The sequence below is a fragment of the Euprymna scolopes genome, chromosome 15 (assembly GCF_053919585.1).
Source record: "Euprymna scolopes isolate OS-2025 chromosome 15, ASM5391958v1, whole genome shotgun sequence".
Classification (NCBI taxonomy): Eukaryota; Metazoa; Mollusca; class Cephalopoda; order Sepiida; family Sepiolidae; genus Euprymna; species Euprymna scolopes.
The window spans coordinates 40,191,167-40,211,364 of NC_136496.1; the positions used below are offsets into that span (position 1 = coordinate 40,191,167).

The 20,198-nt window shown below is 30.5% G+C and overlaps 1 protein-coding gene across 1 annotated transcript in view; it reads right to left on the bottom strand.

Annotated features, from left to right (window-relative positions):
• LOC145293788 (uncharacterized) overlaps nucleotides 1-18,314 on the bottom strand; it is a 185,371-nt gene extending 167,057 nt beyond the window's left edge. Inside the window, exon 1 of the mRNA XM_080140337.1 lies at nucleotides 18,020-18,314. Within this exon, the coding sequence (XP_079996463.1) occupies nucleotides 18,020-18,287 (268 nt within the window). The 5' untranslated portion in view covers nucleotides 18,288-18,314. The remainder of the gene's footprint in view (nucleotides 1-18,019) is intronic.
• Between the last annotated feature and the right edge of the window lie 1,884 nt (nucleotides 18,315-20,198).

A 20,198-nucleotide genomic window follows, 5' to 3' on the forward strand; every position in this document is an offset into this window, starting at 1 on the left:
ACTGTAATACTTTAAAACTATTGCAAATTAAAATTACAAAAATTGGATATCATTTATTTTTAAAAAATAACCAAAATAAGTCAATAGTTTATAGTGGTTTATATTTAATTTATCTCCCCCTATAACAATTTGAATTATGTTCCAGCTGTACGCTTTAACAGATTTTTGTTAATAATTAATGTTAATTCATTTCCAGCAATCATCAAGATGCCTATTTAAATAAAATTTAGTGATCTCTTCTGATGATTTCTGGGACCCTGAACACACGGGGAGTTATTCATCGTTAATTTAGGCTTCTTCATTGTGTTAGTTACTCTGCTGTTTTAAATAGTTAATGCTATTTTTAAACGATTTACAGAATATATGTTTATATTTTTACTTATTTCCAGAAATTTATTATTGGAATTTACAAGTTAAAAGATTCCAAATCATTTACACCCTAGTAAATAATTCAAATATATGTACAAATTTATTTCTCACAATTATTTTGATTATGTATAATATTCGATCTTAAAACATCTACTGGATATAGGAATATATTGAGAAACGATAATAATTAACGAACAAAATATCTTAACTTTTGCTATGATTTTGAAAGTGTTTATCATTTATGCGTATATTTAACACACTTTTTTCGCCAGAATGTATTTTGGCACATAACTTCTGATAAATACGGAGAATATACTGGGTGAAACGATAAAATGCTCCCGTCAAGACATCAACACTACAGCTTTATTACGGGTCCACAACTGGATGCATACTTTTTTCTACAAGTGCAGACGGGAGCTCGGCAAATACTCGGCGGATGGCCGCGATCAGGCTGGCCTTGGTCTTGTGGGAGGTCATGTTCTCGACGTTTGAACAAACGAAGTAATCTAGCGGGTTCAGGTCGGGAGAGGAGAGGGCACGTGAGAGAAGCGTGCAAAGTCGTAGCAATCCTTCTGAAGCCAAGCTTGGGTCTCTCAGCCGTTGTTCTACCAGAGGTGTCCAAATTGCATAGAGCTGAATGCAATTTGGACACCTCTGATAGAGAGAGAAAACCTTGAATAACAACATAGGTTTTTTAACATTAAAAAACGTCAACTAAGAATTGTCCAAGTGACATATGGCCGAGTGATCCTAGACGTTGTATCAAAGTTTACAGTTACCCAAAGGTGCTGAGTTCAATCCTGAACGAAGGCAGTAAAAAGTAACATTCAAAACAGAGAATCAGCAACTATGTCCCAGAGCCTAGCTGGAGTCCGAACACGGTACCCCCGTAATAATAATAATAAAGGGTTGGGTTCGAGACTCCTAACAAACGGTTCCCCAGTTCGATACAAAACACCTGATGAAGGCCAGAGGGCAAAACGGCCGAAATGTTGTGACGATTACAACAAAGATGAGGAAGTCAGTGCGACAATCTCAATCAACAGTTTAAAAATGTTTAAGCCCTCTCCCAACACAACAGATTAACTAAAAAAAATCCTTGATAAAGCAAGATACAATTACAAATGTGTATGAAAAAAAATAATAAAAATAATAAAAATAATAAAAAAATCAACCAAGCAATGGATTATGATTTTCTGGTGTTTGATGGAATGTGAGTAGGCATACAGCCTGGATAATTTTCAAAGGTAAGTGATGATATTCATTATTATTGCCTTTTTGGATTAGTTCAGATATATCTCATAACTATAATTGTTTTATGTATATATTTATGTCGAGATGTTATGTGTGCTATTTGCGTGTTCTCTATATAAAAAAAATCTACATAAAATCCAAAAGTGTATTCTGATGTAAAACTAACCAGTAAAAAGTTGCATGTGTTCCTGATACACCTAGTGTGGTTAAATGAAGGCTGAACACATCAACCATTTCTTATTAGCATATAAATTGAATCATGAATATGAAATTTTCTGGTGAAATTTATTTATCTCCCTTCCCTGTCTCTCTTTATGTCCCTGTATTTATCTAGATCTGTCTATTTCTCTTTTTTATTCTTTATCCATATTCCCCCTCTCGCCATCCCCTATGTGCGAACTTATAAATTTCAACATGTCTAAATCGATAAACTAGATAGCCAATTCTTGATTGCACCAGGGATTCACCACACTCTTTAACACATCAAGCATTAAGGTACACTTTGGTGTTGACTTTCAAGCTGACTTTAAAGATGTGAAGTGGCATTATCTGCCCCTCACTTGAAATAACATTAAAGACCATAACCGTGATTGGAAATTTGTTTTCATCATCCTGGAGACGTCCTTGTTATTCCTGGCCATTCAGCGATGCATTTTGTTGAGGTAGCAGTGGTCCTGTTATCATAACTTGGCTTGGTAGACATATGAGTTGTACATCAGCGTATCTCCGATCTCGCTTGTTGAACATTGTGTCATTTTCAGACGTGAAGGAAGGCTCCTATCGCTCTTGAAATTTGTACAAAATTGGACCAACAGTAAACAGTATAAAAAACGTTTTTATCACACAGAAATGGAATCATGTGGTCTTTTCTATTGCGACAATTTCACTGTTCAACCTTGTATTTATGAAGTGTCAATTTGTGCAACCCCAAGTTTGTAGTAAATCTGTCAACTAGAATAATGCCGTAAAAATGTTCTTTAATGGAGTTGGAATGTATTTAAATACACTTTACTTCTGCCTATAAACTTTATTTATAAGGATTAATTACTTTTAGAATTCATGTTAAAAGGCTTAAAATTCACACACGAATTTGGCACAGTTATGAATGTATCACAGCTGTGTACCCAGCAATAGGTTTATTTAGACAGACATTGATAAGGACCACTGTAAGCATTTCATTTTAATACCTTTATTAATTTTTTCAAGCTTTCAAATGTAGTTTGGGCGCAGGAATATATTAAGAAATAATAATTAATCTAACATGTGAAGTTATCTTGTGAGATTATAACAAAGTGACCTGAATAAAATTGACGCTGACATATCAAACTTTGATTCTGATATGGGAATTCATATTTCTTTGTTCTGAGTTTCTACATAAAAAGTATTTGAAAAAAAAAAAACTGTAGGTGACATCGACTGGAACGTAGTAAGCAAGATGAGGACAAGTGACGTACTAATCCGAATAATACAAATAATTAATACTCATGTAAAATTCCCGAGACATCACGTATAATAAAGCAAAACCCAAACAAAAGCAAATTGCCTCTCTGAGAAATTCTTACTGAAATACTAGAAATACCCGCTAACCGGTGTTGCCCGGTGGAAGCGTGCCCCCATCGAAAAAAAGTACAGTTGTTGTTGTTGCTGCTGCTGCTGCCCAATGTCCAACCTCCCCATGTTACGAACAGTTTCGGAATAGTCATCCCCAACTCCTCATAGTAAGAAAAGCTATCGGGATGCAGTAGGCAGCCCGTGTGAAGTGAGTTTAAGCTGTGGCAATGTTGACTTGTTACTTACAAGCTTCCGCGACTAAAAATAGTTCGTCTCTAAGTTTTATTAAGAAGCAGAAATTTATGTAAGAACCAAAATATAGAATCCTATCCTAAGGAAATGAAACGAACCTACTTTCGTGTATTTATCAGTTATTATTTTTTTTATTAATTATTTAAGTACTTGGGTTAAAATATTTCACTTACCACTGGAACAAAAAAAAAAATAAAACCAAAGAAAAATAACCCCCAAAAACAAATAAAATAAAACACTCCAAAACCAAATGAGGGTTATCGTTTCATTTCGATACAAAAACGTAAAGTAATAAAACTGTTTGAATTCGATACAAAATAACTGAGAAAAGGGAGAAAGTTATCACAAGCTGTAATCCTGTTCAAATGTTAAACTTAAAAAAATCAATCTGCTACACGGTGCTAACGTGAAACCAATACGATGCGACGCGTCCTCGTTATCTACCGTTTCACAACGACGGCATTGAAATAACACCGTGTCTTTTTTATTTAAACTAAATAACGCGGTAAGGAAATGAAGTCAATTCGTGACGATGATTCTCTCTCTCTCTCTCTCTCTCTCTCTCTTCCTTAGCCTTACGATGATTTTATATCTCTAATTCTTTTTCTGTATCTGTCTGGTTCCTTATGTCTCTCTCTTTCTCTCTCGTTTCGGTACAGTGTTCGAATTTAAAAAAAAAAACAGATATAACTCCAGCTCTGACTCTGTCTATCTTTCTCTCTCATTCTGTCTACCCTTCAAAACGCATTCAGAGAGAGATTGAGAAGGGGAGTGGGATAGAGGGAGAGAAAGGGAGAGACAGTGTGAAACAAATACGTCCGTACTGTTCAGTAATTGGTTTATTTAATGTAAAACGCCGGCCTCCTGTATTGGTAAACACCATGTTGGACAACGGTTTGTACGTTCGTTTTAGTTTAAAGAATTGAAATCTGAAATAAGGGATCGTTCTGCTTTAAGCCAATCAGAATAGCAGGAATGTTATACGGGAGAATTTATTATTTTTCGAATCAACGGACGGGAATTTTACGTTTTGGCTATTAATTTATGAATCAGTTACGAAGGGTGTAATAACAATATCTATACCATGTGTATAAATCCCTGCGGTGTTTTTGGGGATCAGCAATAGGGGAAAAATCGGGACTACTTCCTCTGTAGATTAATGCGATAGTGCTGGTGTACCTCCTCGGAAGCAATCTAGGATTTTATTCGAACACCTGAATATGTCAGAAAAATCTTTATAAATCAATATAAGGTAGTGGATAATAGGGCTACACATAATAAATTTGTATGTGACATCTGTTGTTGTAAACATATGGTATTTGGTCCAGAAAGGAAAACCCCGAGGTTTTTTATTATATATAGAGATGTTTTATTTTACTTCATCCAATTATTTTTGTAATATCAATTTGCATGTGTATACACACACACACACACACACACACACATATATATATATATGTATACCCTTATATATAAATTCATGACGAAAACAAACACACACAAACACACAAACACACAAACACACACACACGCACACACACATAATCACACAGTTAACGCTGGTAAAATTCATTTACACTAAGTATGATTATGTTTTCTTTCTCCGAATCTATTTCTCTGATAATAAACTTATCTCTTCTCTGATTGTCTGCGTCTTGAGGAAAAACTACATAATTTTCCGCATCGGAAACAAATAATACAAAAAGCTTTCCAAATAATTGTATTTTTACTTCTCTAAACGAGAAATTTCATGCGAAAACCGCACGCGATGAAGCTGTACAGCTGGCATTAAAACAGCTATGAAAATGGATAATGCGGCTTCTTCTCTTTATGCATTCTTCAAACATGTAGCAGGTATACTATTTAATACCACGCGAGTTTGAATATTGCAGTTTTACAAATGCTCAGAAAATTGATAATAACTTTTATTTCACGCCATCATGCACTCTAAAATAAGGGTAAAGTTCGACTACTTTGAGATACGTCGCAATATTTCAACTATACAACTGCTCCATAGATGCAGAATGATTTATATTCATTCACTACAATAAAAACGATGAATATTTCGTGTTAATTTTATTATTCGGACAATTGTTAACATTTATTGTTATTTTAAGGTTTCGGTCGATGCAATCTTCAAATTTATTCATGTATATTATATCCAACTCGTAATTGTTTTTGTAGAATTAGGAATCTGTCCGTCTAACTCGGAAATCTTTCTTTTGAATTCGAATCTCTTTTTGTCGAACTTTGAAATCTTTCTGTCGAACTCGGGAATCTGCACGCATGTTCGAACGGAAACACTTTATCCACTGGTAGAAAACATACTCTTGTTCTGATAAAAATATTCTAGAGTACGGAAAATGATCGGAGGTTTGCATCGACCGAAAAGTTGTAAAAATAACACTTAAGATGAGAATTGTTGCTCGTAAAAATGAACTAATACATATCAGCAATCCTTATCCTAAACATTGAGAAGCACAAGGACTATTTATTTTTAAATATATATCTGTCCCGTCACCCAACAAAGCATGAATGCAAATGAATGAGACGTTTTTCTTTTTTTCTGTTTTATAATTTTTTTCTTTCATTTCTTTCTATTAGATACGTTTAGAAAATGCCATTCTTTATTCTTTCTTTGTAATCGCCTACTCTTTTCATTTCCATTTTCACTATTGAATCAAAAGAGAGTTGATGTGTAAACACATTTTGAAATCTCTTTTGTTGATTGTTTTTATATCTAGTCACCCCAACCTCCATATAATCAATAGAAAAATAAATTAAAATAGAAATCCAAGTCAAGATTAGTATTTAATTTAGGTCGTCAAACATGGCTAGTACTTAATTCTTAATATTGCAGTGTTATTCTATTAAAATAAAGATGCATTAGAAAAACTGACATTGGAAACCAAACTGGAAATAAGTAAATCGTAGCCCTCTGATATTAATTCGGGAGGAAATTCTACACAGTGTCAAAGAGAGCTATTGTTTTACGTCATCAGAAATGATAATAAAAATTTGTATATAAACGGCTATAATTATATATACTTTTAGTGCGAACACAAGTGAAGTATAATATTGTAGTAATTTTTGTACATTAGTATTTAATATGTGTTCAACTGAACAGCATTTCTGACAAGACGTTTGTTTGTTATTTATTTACAATCGGCGTATATATTTGGGTTTACTCTTTCAGTTCGATACTAGGAAAACAAAAAGAGTCATGCATGTGTAATTATATGGAAAAATGCGCGCATGAAAAGTAATATTCTTAAGATTTTATTAAACCTGGAAAAGTAAAGGACAAGAAATTCAACCTGGAAAAGTAAAGAACAAGATATTCTAGTAAAGTAAAAAATAAGAATTTTTTAGACTTCAAATATTGCAGCTAAAAATAAAATTTGAATATTGATAAATATTTTATTTATTATTTGCATATGTTGTTTATTGTTGAGTTAGAAAGGGTATCAGTCGCTGGATGAACTTATTCCCCCCCTACTATTTGCATATATTTATGTAGTGAAACTTTTTTGAATAAAATTAATTCATTAGTTAGTTAGTTAGTAGATGGAATTAATAATTTTATAATTTACATAAAAATTAATAATTTTATTATATCATAATTAGGGTCATTTAATTCTTTCTAACTAAAACAAATAATAAATAAAGTCAAGAACACATGACAATTATCTCCCCTTAAAAACTTGTAAAATAAATATTGTCTCTATATATATAAACTGTAGCGTCTTTAAATCACAAATACGCTAACGGAAACAATTTATTGCACGAGCGTCGCCCTTTTAAAATTCATCATTCAATAAAATAAAAAGCTATAGCAAACATCTAAATGACTACTTTAAACACAGTTCCTGATTTCAAAAAAAGAAAAACTAAAAGGTAACTATCTCTTTATATTTTTAAATCAAATTTATTATGTAAATTCAAAAATATTTTTTTTTTCTACTCATTTCTATCTCTAACCCATATTAATTTTCTTATAAATTTTAAATCCAAACCTTTTATTTCAATTTTTTCAGATTCATCTGTCTTACTTTTAATGCTAGGTTTATTTATGGTGTCTTTTAAATTCAATAAAAATCCTCCTAAATTTGCTGATGAGGAGACCGTGCTTACCAAAAAAACTATATATAATTGTTCTACATAACTTCATGTATACCACAATAAAAAGCACGGATTTCCGAAACGATCGTACAGATAATTGATTTTGTTGTTGTTCCTTCTTATGAAACTGATTTTTAATTTAATTAAAATTTGATTTTTAAATAAAAAAATTTTTTTTTTAATTTTTAAATTATAAATCACATTACTTAATATATATATATATATATATATATATATATATATATATATATTAAGGATTAAGGTGATAAGTCATCTCCCTCTCAGTACAGACCAATAAGTCCTCTGTGTGTTATGAGTAAGTTGCTTGAATCCATATTAAATAGAGAAATAGTCAACCACCTCAGCAGGAATAACCTCCTTAGTGACACACAATATGGTTTTCGCTCTGCAAGATCTACCGCAGATGTGCTGACGGTTATATCCCACAAGATTAGTGAATCTTTTGACAAAGGCTTCCTTTCTAGGGCAATTGCTCTTGACATATCAAAGGCCTTCGACAAGGTATGGAATAAGGGTCTACTTCACAGCATTTTCAGCTTCGGTATAACTGGAAATGTTTTCTCAATCATTAAATCATTTCTCTCCGATAGGCTCATAAGAGTAGTGGTAGATGGACAAAAATCGGAGGCCTGCAATATAAATGCTGGAGTCCCTAAGGGGTCAATCCTGGGCCCAACTCTCTTCCTGATCTACATCAATGACCTCCCTAAACACATACTTAAATCATTCGTTGACATCTATGCTGATGACACGACCATCTATGGTAACACATCAAAGGCTGTAAATGACAAAGTTCTCTCTTATTCTCTCTCCTCTGATTTCGAGCGCGTGGTTCAGTGGAGGAAGATGTGGCTGGTTACCTTTAATGCATTCAAAACCGAACTCCTATCCTTACATCATCAACGCTCTGATCCCCATCTGGCATCAATTGTGATGGATGGCAGTCGTCTGGGTGAGGCCTCGTGTTTTGACAAGCTTCTGGGGTTGACCTTTACTCCTGATCTGAAATGGAACACGTACATCAAGTCTGTTGCCAAGGTCGCTTGAAAGATGGTGGGATCCTTCTACCGCTCCAGAAGATATCTCACTACTGATGCAATTCTTTATCTGTATAAAAGCCAAGTACGTTCAAGGATGGAATACTGTTGCCATATCTGAGCAGGAGTTGCTAAAAACAGCCTATCCTTCCTTGACAGAGTACAAAATAGACTTCGTGGCTTAGTGGGGGATGCCCTTTTATCTACCTTGCAACCTATCTTTCACAGAAAAGACGTTGCGAGCTTATCCTTGTTTTATCTGTATTTCCTTGGCAGGTGCTCGTTTGAACTTCAATCTCTGGTCTCCCCTCGCCAATCTTTCACGAAAAACACCCGTCTAGCTGAATCCACTGTGAAAATTTTCCCCCACTCTATATATGTGCCTAAATCAAAACGTGGATTCCATGAACAAAGCTTCTTTCTTAGAACTGCACACCTGTGGAACTCTGTTCCGTCTGCCTGCTTCCCACCGGACTACAACTTGGATATCTTCAAGTCCAATATTAACAAATTCCTAATAAACCGCCCCCTTAAGTAAACACTTCATCAAATCTCCACACTAACGTAATGTACTTGCAATAACCCTTATCCTTGAGTGGCTTCGGGGCCTTTATAAGTGGTGATCACTGTGTAAAAAATATATATCTATAAAAAGAGTGAAACGAAGAAGATAATAGTAAAAGAGATATATATAGAGAATGATATACTGGGACTCAATAAGAATATGATTTTTAATCATATGAGTTGAGATTAACGTTTTGTAGAAATTTAATTAAGGAAAAGAAGGATTCATGATATTTGGCGCATTAATAAAAAAAAAATTGAACTGTTAGAATAAATTCTGCCCCATAGCTGTATTCTAATTTGCCAATTTGCTCATGATTTATTGTTTATTAAAATCGTATACTTGAGTTTATTTATTTCAAATGGGTGCGGTATGGACGATTATAATGTCGAATCGTGACACTTGGTTTGCAGAAGCGTGCTGTTTTCGAAATTCCCGATGATTATTAATGTTATATTCTTAATTCTTGAATAGCTACATTATAAACCATGAATAAACATGATTAGAATAAATATTAAAACAAATCGGGGGATATTTTAACGACGATTGCAAAAACATTTAACGTTAAACTTTAGTTTCGATAAAACCTAATTATAATAGAATGTTAAAAAAAACGTTGCACAATTAAAACGTATTTAAAAAATAATAGCATATGATGAAACAGAGAATACCTCAAACCCACGCTATTCTCAAATTGCAGGTTATTAAACAGAATATAAAAAACATTTTGGAATAGAAATTTCTAACGGGTTTTAGGAGTTTTTTTTTTGTCCTGTTTAATTTTTCCACATATTTTACTTCTTAAGCTGATCTACTATATTCAATATATATATATATATATATATATATATATATATATATATATATATATATATGTATGTATGTATGTATGTATATATATATATATATTTCAGGTGGAAAATATTCAAAAGATGAGAATGAATTTCCACAAGGGTTGTTGATAGTGCTGAATAATGAGAGCAAATTTATAATTTTTATTTCCTATACGAAAATATAGTCATATCTTACTACGATGTTCAGATCGGCCCGATCGTTATTGATTTAATCAGTGAAGAAAAAGTTTTGAAAATTAAATAAAGTTGAAAATCCTTTCATAATTTTTCCCATGTTTATCGACTAGCATGGTTTAAAGATCTCATGATAGGAGTTGAAAGTTTAACCTTAACGAGTGTTTTCAGTAAAAAGTAGGGGAGGCGTTTAACAAAAATGTGTTGGTGGGGAGGATGTATAGATTGTAAACTCGTCGTTTGTAGACGATTCTTAATAAGTATCTACTAACAAATAAATTGATATTTGATTCCATCAAATTATGCAAGCGTTTTTTCGGTTGATTAATATAATTGCTAACAGTTGAACAAAGCGAATAGCAGAATGAAAATCGTACAATATTATGACGATAAAGGTAGCCAATTATTAGTAAAAAAAAAATGAGCAAACTATATGAAACAAAAAAAGAAATATTTTGTTAATAGCGTCCATGGAATTATTATCGGGAAAATTAATTGTGTAACGCAAAACCGTTTATAAACACACAAACATTACTATATATCTATGATGATGATAATGATGATTATTATGGGTGCATGTGATTGTTGACGGAATTCTACAATGCAATGGATCCTAAACTATCAACCATAAACTTGTTAATAACATTTACAATTGTAAAATTCAATTAAAATAAATCCTAGCATTAAGTTAATGGATTAATGTCTAAAATCCTTTGTTTTATCCCAGTAAAATATTGTGCTAGAAATCTTGTTGATTGTCTCATCAGTACGAGGCATGGTCTATCCCAAATATATGTTACACGAACCAGACTATAATTACCCGCACCTTTTAATGTCTAATAAATCGTTTAATGTCAACGAAATCATCCATAGACTATTCATGAGATTATTAGGTATATCGAATCAAAAGTAAGAACGATAACAATCCTTATCTGGACCTTGATAAGTCGTGATTCCTTTGTAAAAAAATGAAAAAAATAGTTTGGCAGAATTTCTAGCAAATTTATTCCGCCCGTTTTAAAATAACGGCAATAAAACAAAACTCCTTGGCATCCATGACTGCAACTTGGATGATAGGTTAGATATATATTAATGTTTACTTGTATTACATATGGTTTGATTGCGGAAAATAATTATTAAGTTGCATTACGGTGTTATGGGTAGCATTTATGGAGAGGGCTAGCCTATATAACTAAGAAACAAATTAAAATAGATTGTTTTTGCAATGCGTCACCACGTATAAGTGCTCGAAGTTTATTCGAGGGAAAGAGTTAATGAGTGGACAGTGGAATTATTGCAGCATCCGATTAATTAAACCAAAATATTGCCCACGTGGGACTTAAAAACGGCACTTTTGTAGTTAACTGAGAAGCACACTCGGAGCATTTTGTTCAAGAGATGGGTATTTCTGAAAGAAAAACTTTACTCATGAACAATTCGGAAGTATTAGCCACTAACACGATTAAACAACAAACCAAAATCTGTAAGCGTAAAAACAGACATAGGGAGATCCTATGGTTTAACTCTCCATATTCTAAAAATCTTGATACAAAAATAGGCAAGGAATTCTTTAAAAGATTAGAAAAAACTTTAAAGCCCCTCATAAATACAGAAAATCTTTAATAAGAACACGATCAAAGTGTCTTACTCAACTATACCAAACCTTCATCAAAAAATAATTAGGTCTAACAATAAAAAAGTTAGTAAGATACACAATCCAAATATAGAAACTATAGCAGGCTGTAACTGTAGAAGAAAAAATAAATGCCCTCTACAATGTACCTGCAAGATAAAAAAAATGTGATTTATAGTTGCACAGTGTTACAAACTCCAAATATAAATTATGTTACTGGCAACCATAACTCGACCATACAATTATTCAATAACTGCACCCCCTTTACCCAATCTAGCAATCAAATACAAACAAACCTATTACATACCAATACAACTCCTAATCTACCTGTCAACAAATATATTAAACAAAATGTGATCTACTTCGGTTCCACATCTAGACTTATTAAACATAACGCACAAACTCTTCTTTAAAAATCCCTCCCTGGTAAACCAAACTACTCTATCTAAACATATTTGGCGACTCAATTAGAAGAATATTCCCTTCAATTTGAAATGGGAAATAATAGGATCATATAATGCATATACGCCTGGGGACTGATTCTGTACACTTTGTATATATGAAGCCCTTTAGATTTTAAAACATAATAAAGCCATTCTCCTAAATCTAAAAGATGAACTTTTCTCTGAATGCATTCATAAACGTTAATTGAGATTTGACAAAGATAAACCACCATAAGTCATTAAATTTTTCTTATTAATAATCTATCTTAAAATTCATAATTTATACACTAATAACTTTATTATTATAGTTTGTATTATTATTAGTAGTATTATTATTAGTTTATCTGATATTTTACCATTATTTTCTATTTTATTTAAATATCTATTTAACTTTAATTCTTATATGTTACTATTTTATTAAGTTTCATAAATAAATATTATAATTGCTATTAAAATATTATTATTATTTTATTTAATTAAGATTCACTTATTAGTTAAAAAAGCAACATCAATAATTATTGATTATCTCCCTTTAATCAGTTAAATTATTTATTTTCCTAGCCGAATATGATTATCCTCCTTTGTTATTGAAATATCTTATTAAATTTTAAATTCAGCGTTACTAACGAATCCAAACTGATAAGATTATTCCATGGCGTTCCCTTTGAAAGTTTGAACATTTCAACATTTTACAACCTTTCCTAAGCTACATTTACCATCAAAATGAATGCTTTGACGATGATACTTACGAATTTTAAAAGGCGAACCATTATAAGGTATATATATCTTTGTTAAATTTTCTTAAAAACATCTTATTTTAACATTACATTTAAACCCAATTTAAGATGATGATTTTATTTTAATTTTTATTCTGAATTTATCTTACTTTCTTTATCAACATGAAAAAGTAACTATTTTCCTTCATATTTAAATATTTTCCAGATACATCTGCCTTACTTACAAAAAATAAACCTAGCATTTTTTTATCTTTAAAAAAACCCACCGAACATCATTGCTGATGATGAGACTTTGTTATATGTAAAAATTATTATCCATGACTATCTCAATAAAAACATCGTTTCCGAAACGATCGTACCGTTTATTGATTTTGTTTTGTTCCTCCTTATGAATCCGCTTTTCAATTTTTAATTTTAATTATAAATTATCAATCATTTTACTAAATATTAAAATACCTCTAGGATATATATGCCTATTGAGCTTATTATATATCTACATTACAACGAGCACTGTTTTTCTTGTATTTTAATTAGTGATTTTACTATTACATTAAAAGACACTCTGCTCTTTAGACTGCTGTTCCAATCCCCTTTATATATATATATATATATATATATATATATATATATATATATATATATATATATATAAGTTTTCTTTGTAACTAAGTAAAAAAGATAAGAAGCTGCTTAATAGCTGAGTTAATGATAAATGTCACGGAATTTTATAGATGATTGTTTTACAACTTTGATTGGTTGGATGATTCTGAACTACTATTAAATTTTTACAATGTTTTGACCGATGTAATGCGAACACTTTTTGGGTGCATCTTTTCTTCCGTGATTTTTGTCTAGTCGGCAGATACAACGTTGTCAGAGATAAAATTAGGATCAACATATGTCCCTCCTTCGTATACTTTTATTGTCATCGAAATCGTTGAGATCGTCCATTTTTTTTAATCGAATTGTTTTATTATTTGCTCTTGTGCAGGATAACCTCCACAGCGTATCGTAAGGACGCCTCCCGTGCTTCCACAGAATGACTTAGTCCACAGTATATTATAGTCTACATTGTCCTATAAGGAATCTACAGTTGATTATATTAGATTATATGTAAATATTACCTTCACTAAAGGTTTAAAGTGCAAAAGTCAAGTACCATGATCACATCGTGTTCTATAAAAGAAATAATCATGTCGTGGTCGCCCTCGGCTGAATGTACACTTGATTTTGCAGGTTAGATCTATGATAGTGGTGATAAAACTTCTCTAATAAACTTGTGACATATGATAGATTATATGTAAAGAACAGCTTCATTTAAAGTTCAAAGTGCAAAAAGTCAAGTACCATGGTCAAATTGTGCTCTTAAAAGAAACGTTCATGTCGAACTGGCTTCTACGTGGATGTTCAGGTCATTTTGCTGGTTGGGTCTTTCTGCTTGTGCGGTGATCACATTTCCCAAATGCACTAGTGATGTTATGTTGTATAAAAGTGTTTAATTTCTTCCAAATCCTACTTTCTTTCATTTGATAGTTTCGATTATCATACCGATACAAAAGTTACGTGTGAAATTTCAAAAATATCGGACCAGCTGTTTCTGAATCTATAGGGAACGAACTCTCACAGCCAAAATACCTCTCATACAATACTGGAGATTATTGTCACGGCAAAATTCATAAAGTCACTCACTTGACATAACTTTCAAGTGACACTTTTCTGGAGGCTGATCGTTCAATTCTTCTCACATTGAATACTGTTAAGTATAATATTCGCATTAATTAACACGATAATGACTGATGAAATATAGTTGTGGATTAAATAAAATATTAACTTTGAAATTCTGGAGAGTTTGCCGAATTTTGCAGAAAGAGTCCCACATTCGAAAAGATACTTTTTAAGAATATCGAATGTTACAATAATAGAAATGTTATAAAACAAGTTATGAATAGCTATTCAAATTATCTAAGTTATATAAATTAATGATAAATAGTTCATAAAATAAAGATTTTATGCTAAAAACATCATTATTGTGGGCATATAAAAATAAAGGGGAAAGACAGCGATTTTAAGTTGAATGATAAACAATGCTATGATGCACGTGACAAAGGTTAACGCCAAGGTCAAATTTTGATTTTTAAGAAGACTGGGCGATAAGTATTTGTTTACAGTGAACTCAACATTGAAATCTACATTAAGTTACTTATGTAGCAATGTGCTCCAAAGAAAAAGGTATATAAAAAAAAAAACTCAATTCAGAAAAAAATTTATTTGTAATAGTAATACAAAGACAAGTTGTTCCTGTAAATGTTTTACAGAGAGGCTCAAGAAATTTCATTATTTTACAAGTCGTTGAAGCAACTCTCAACCATTAAATAGCATTTTCTTGGATAAGGCTGGGATAAATATCAGGTGTATTCGAAAAAGTTATTCATTTGATTAAGATGAATGGAATAACGAAGAGTTGATTTAGGAATAGAATGCTCAAGATTTATAAAGTATCAGCGTGGCGTATACCTAACTAAATAATTATAGTTGGTACTTACATTGATCTTAGCAAAAGAAAGATATATAACAAGGGAGGATTTAGGGATTAATAAAAACTAGTACAGAAAATACGTATCCACTTAAGAACCAAGACAAGACAATCCAGAGCAAGACACCAGTACGATCTACAAATTCGTACATAACATCATTTTGCACTTAATCACTTTACGTCACAAGTGAATATTTATGGCGTTTAAAACTGCAATGGTATGCGAACACTTTTTACTTTGTATGCATGTAAATACAGCGAATAAAGAAATACTTTTATTTTTATAACGTTGTTTTGTCAATGTCTTTGTTGGCGGCAAACAAAATATTTAACACGATTTCTAGATCTTAAAGCAAACCAATGGGAAATAAAATAGAAATGCAACGCCGTTTTCATATTCACTTTATAATTGTTTGCAGAATAAAACGAACGATAAAACAATTTCTGCTGACTCAGTCTGATCAAGGAGATCGATCATTCTTCTTGTTTATTTTATGATTTTAATGCATGATTAAGTATTAATATTGAACAAGAAAATAATAGACAGCTTTTATTGTATTGATATGTGTTTCCCGGCTCTATTTGATTTGCCAAGGACTACCTTTAATTATTATTAATCAATTATTTATTTAAAACAGAATTGCAATAGCATATATTAGTGAAACTTTCATTTCAAAAATGTAAACATAAATTAATTATGAAATTAAATCTACCAGAATGTATATCGGTTATTTCACAAAAAACATTCGTTAATCAAAAAATAGATTTCCACGTTTGAAAGACATTTTGAATGATTTTAAACTATTGAATAATAAATCATTTCCGATGTCAAATTTCCTAGCATATCCGCATTAATTAAACAATTGAAAGCGTGGAAGTTATTTAGATCCTGTAATTTCATAAATATTGGTTTAAAATATTACTTTAAACATTTTACTTGAATTATAAAAACGCACTTAAAATGCAATAGCAATTTAAGAATACATAGCAATGAAAAGATAAATAAATAAAATAAACCGAATTACTATCACTAGAATTGAGAAGTTGAACTCGATCGAAATACTCAGAAAATTATCCAGAAATTTCCGGAAAGTCACGGACATTGACAATATTCAAAAAGAAAAAAGTGCAAGTAATGTAATTCTCTTGTCTCTCGTTATCAATAATGCATTGGCCGAAACGCGATGTGGCAATACAATTATCAGACATTTTTAAATGTAATAGATTTTTACAATTTAATTACTTTTTACAAGCGTTCACTTTATATAACAATTCAAATTGTGTATACATCTTTTTACAACACGGGTAAGTTTTGCAAGAGAAAACATGTGATCAAAATATTCGTTTTTAGAAGAAATGATGGAGTTTCATATTTTCTAAATTCAATTAATTAATTGATTTTACGAAGCCACATTGGGTTTTATTCTATATCTGGGCTGATACATCTACCACTATTCTCATACTCTTAGATCGAGTCCAAAAAATATCAACTCTAATTGGTCTGAATCATTGGCCAAGCTCCAACCGCGACCTACTTTTTCCAATGTTGCATCCATATGCCACTTTTTCACGTATTTTAGTAGAATGTGCTCCGATGAACTCATAGCATTTCTCTTCTTAACGTACAAACGCTCTGATCCTCATCAGGCATCAATTGAAATGGATGGCTCTCGTCTTGGGGAGACTCCATATTTTGACAATCTTCTGGGTTTGACCTTTACTCCTGATCTGAAGTGGAACACGTACATCAAGTCTGTTGTCAAGGTCGCTGGAGAAATGGTGGGATCTTTCTACCGTCCCAGAAGATATCTCACTACTGATGCAATTCCTGATGACCAGCCTTTTAAGTAAGACACTTTATCAAATCTCCAATACTAACGATGACTACGATACTATCCATTACTGTACACGCAATAACCCTTATCCCCCAGTGGCTTACTGGCCTTGATAAGTGGTGACCTCCATGTAAAACAAAAACAAACTAACCTGACAAGCAGAAAGAGTCCACAACTTCGATGTTACGGTCCCTAGAGGATGAAAAGAATTCTACTCTGATAATTTCTCCGTTCACACTACTTGGATTTGGAATTTCCTTCCGGTTTCAGACTTTTCTAATTGTACTTACCTGCAGAATCTTAAATGCGGGCACTTACTGCCAAATTACACAAAATCCCCATTTATAGATGACCTTAAATAGTATACCCTTACGTGGAAATGGCAATATTGGGCGAAAAAGAGTAAAATCAAAACAACTACCTATGATGAAAAAAACAAGTTATAAAATACATGGTAAAGAAATCGAAGTGCAAGTGTTGCGCGTTGTCAGCAATCTCTATATAAAAAGAGACGTAATTTTAAAAAACAAATCCAGTGACAATGCAATAATGTGACTTTAGTAAATTTTAATAGATTTTGAAAACCTAAATATACACTTTTCAGACACCATGCAGACGTTTTAAGAAATAATGCCTTACCTTTTCGACAAATGTAATCTCCTGGAGAGAAGAGGACTGGTCGTAATCGCAAGACCAATTCGCATAAGAAACCGGCCTCGGTATTTTGGAAAATCTCTACTCGTTTGAGAGTGTCTAAGTGGACGTGAATTGCAATCTCAGCTTTTAGCTTATCTGGCAATAAACTCAACGTGCGTTCTTCATCTGTCGATTTGTTGCACATCCAAAGATAATCGAACCATCGAATTACTCGATCCTGCAACATTAAGGGAACTCTTCGCAGCGTCATGTACGTCTTCACGCCATCCAGTTTCGCTATAAAATAAGAATGTAGAAACATTAGGTGGCGTCACTCCATAAGGTCATATAGCAACACATTGTTTATGTCATATACAAGAATGGCACATTTATTAAGCATTATATCATAGTAAATAATTATGTATTATATCATAGTAAATAATTAAGTATTATATCATACTAAATAATTAAGTATTATATCATAGTAAATAATTAAGTATTATATCATAGTAAATAATTAAGTATTATATCATACTAAATAATTAAGTATTATATCATACTAAATAATTAAATATTATATCATACTAAATGATTAAGTATTGTATCATACTAAATAATTAAGTATTATATCATAATAAATAATTAAGTATTATATCATACTAAATAATTAAGTATTATATCATACTAAATAATTTAATATTATATCATACTAAATAATTAAGTATTATATCATAATAAATAATTAAGTATTATATCATATTCAATAATTAAGTATTATATCATACTAAATAATTAAGTATTATATCATACTAAATAATTAAATATTATATCATACTAAATGATTAAGTATTATATCATACTAAATAATTAAGTATTATATCATACTAAATAATTAAATATTATATCATACTAAATAATTAAGTATTATATCATACTAAATAATTAAGTATTATATCATACTAAATAATTAAGTATTGTATCATACTAAATGATTAAGTATTATATCATACTAAATAATTAAGTATTATATAATAATAAATAATTAAGTATTATATCATACTAAATAATTAAATATTATATCATACTAAATAATTAAGTATTATATCATAATAAATAATTAAGTATTATATCATATTCAATAATTAAGTATTATATCATACTAAATAATTAAGTATTATATCATACTAAATAATTAAATATTATATCATACTAAATAATCAAGTATTATATCATACTAAATAATTAAGTATTATATCATACTAAATAATTAAATATTATATCATACTAAATAATTAAGTATTATATCATACTAAATAATTAAGTATTATATCATACTAAATAATTAAGTATTATATCATAATAAATAATTAAATATTATATCATACTAAATAATTAAGTATTGTATCATACTAAATAATTATGTATTATATCATACTAAATAATTAAGTATTGTATCATACTTAATAATTAAGTATTATATCATACTAAATAATTAAGTATTATATCACACTAAATAATTAAATATTATATCATACTAAATAATTAAGTATTATATCATACTAAATAATTAAGTATTATATCATACTAAACAAACGTTGATCTGTTAAGTCAAAACTGTTACTAAACTTCTACTTTGATTTCATTCGAAAAGTCACAAACCTCCTCTTGATTAACAAAAACTGATAAATCTCTTACTTCTATATTATTATTTATATAATAAGTTAAATGATAATAATAACAATTATTATTATTATTAGAAGTAGTAGTAGTAGTAATATAATTATTATTTTTGATAATATTTTTAATGTAATTATTATTATTGGTATTATTTAATTGATATAATAACAATTATAATAATAATAATGATAACAACAATAATAATAATAACAATAATAATAATAATAATAATAATAATTATTATTATTATTATTATTATTATTATTATTATTATTATTATTATTATTATAGTATTATTTTCTTAATAATAACGCAGCTCTACAAAAAATTGTTTTTCTTAGTATCTTAAATTTTGCAACCAATATTTGCTAATTCAAAGGTGCTGATTACTAAATCAGACCCCTTTTTCCTGTCTCACTCTCTGTTGCATTTATCATAAAACTCGTCTCTCTTAAGGGACCTTTGTAAAGAAGTGGCAAAAAATAAGACAAAAAATTCATAGACA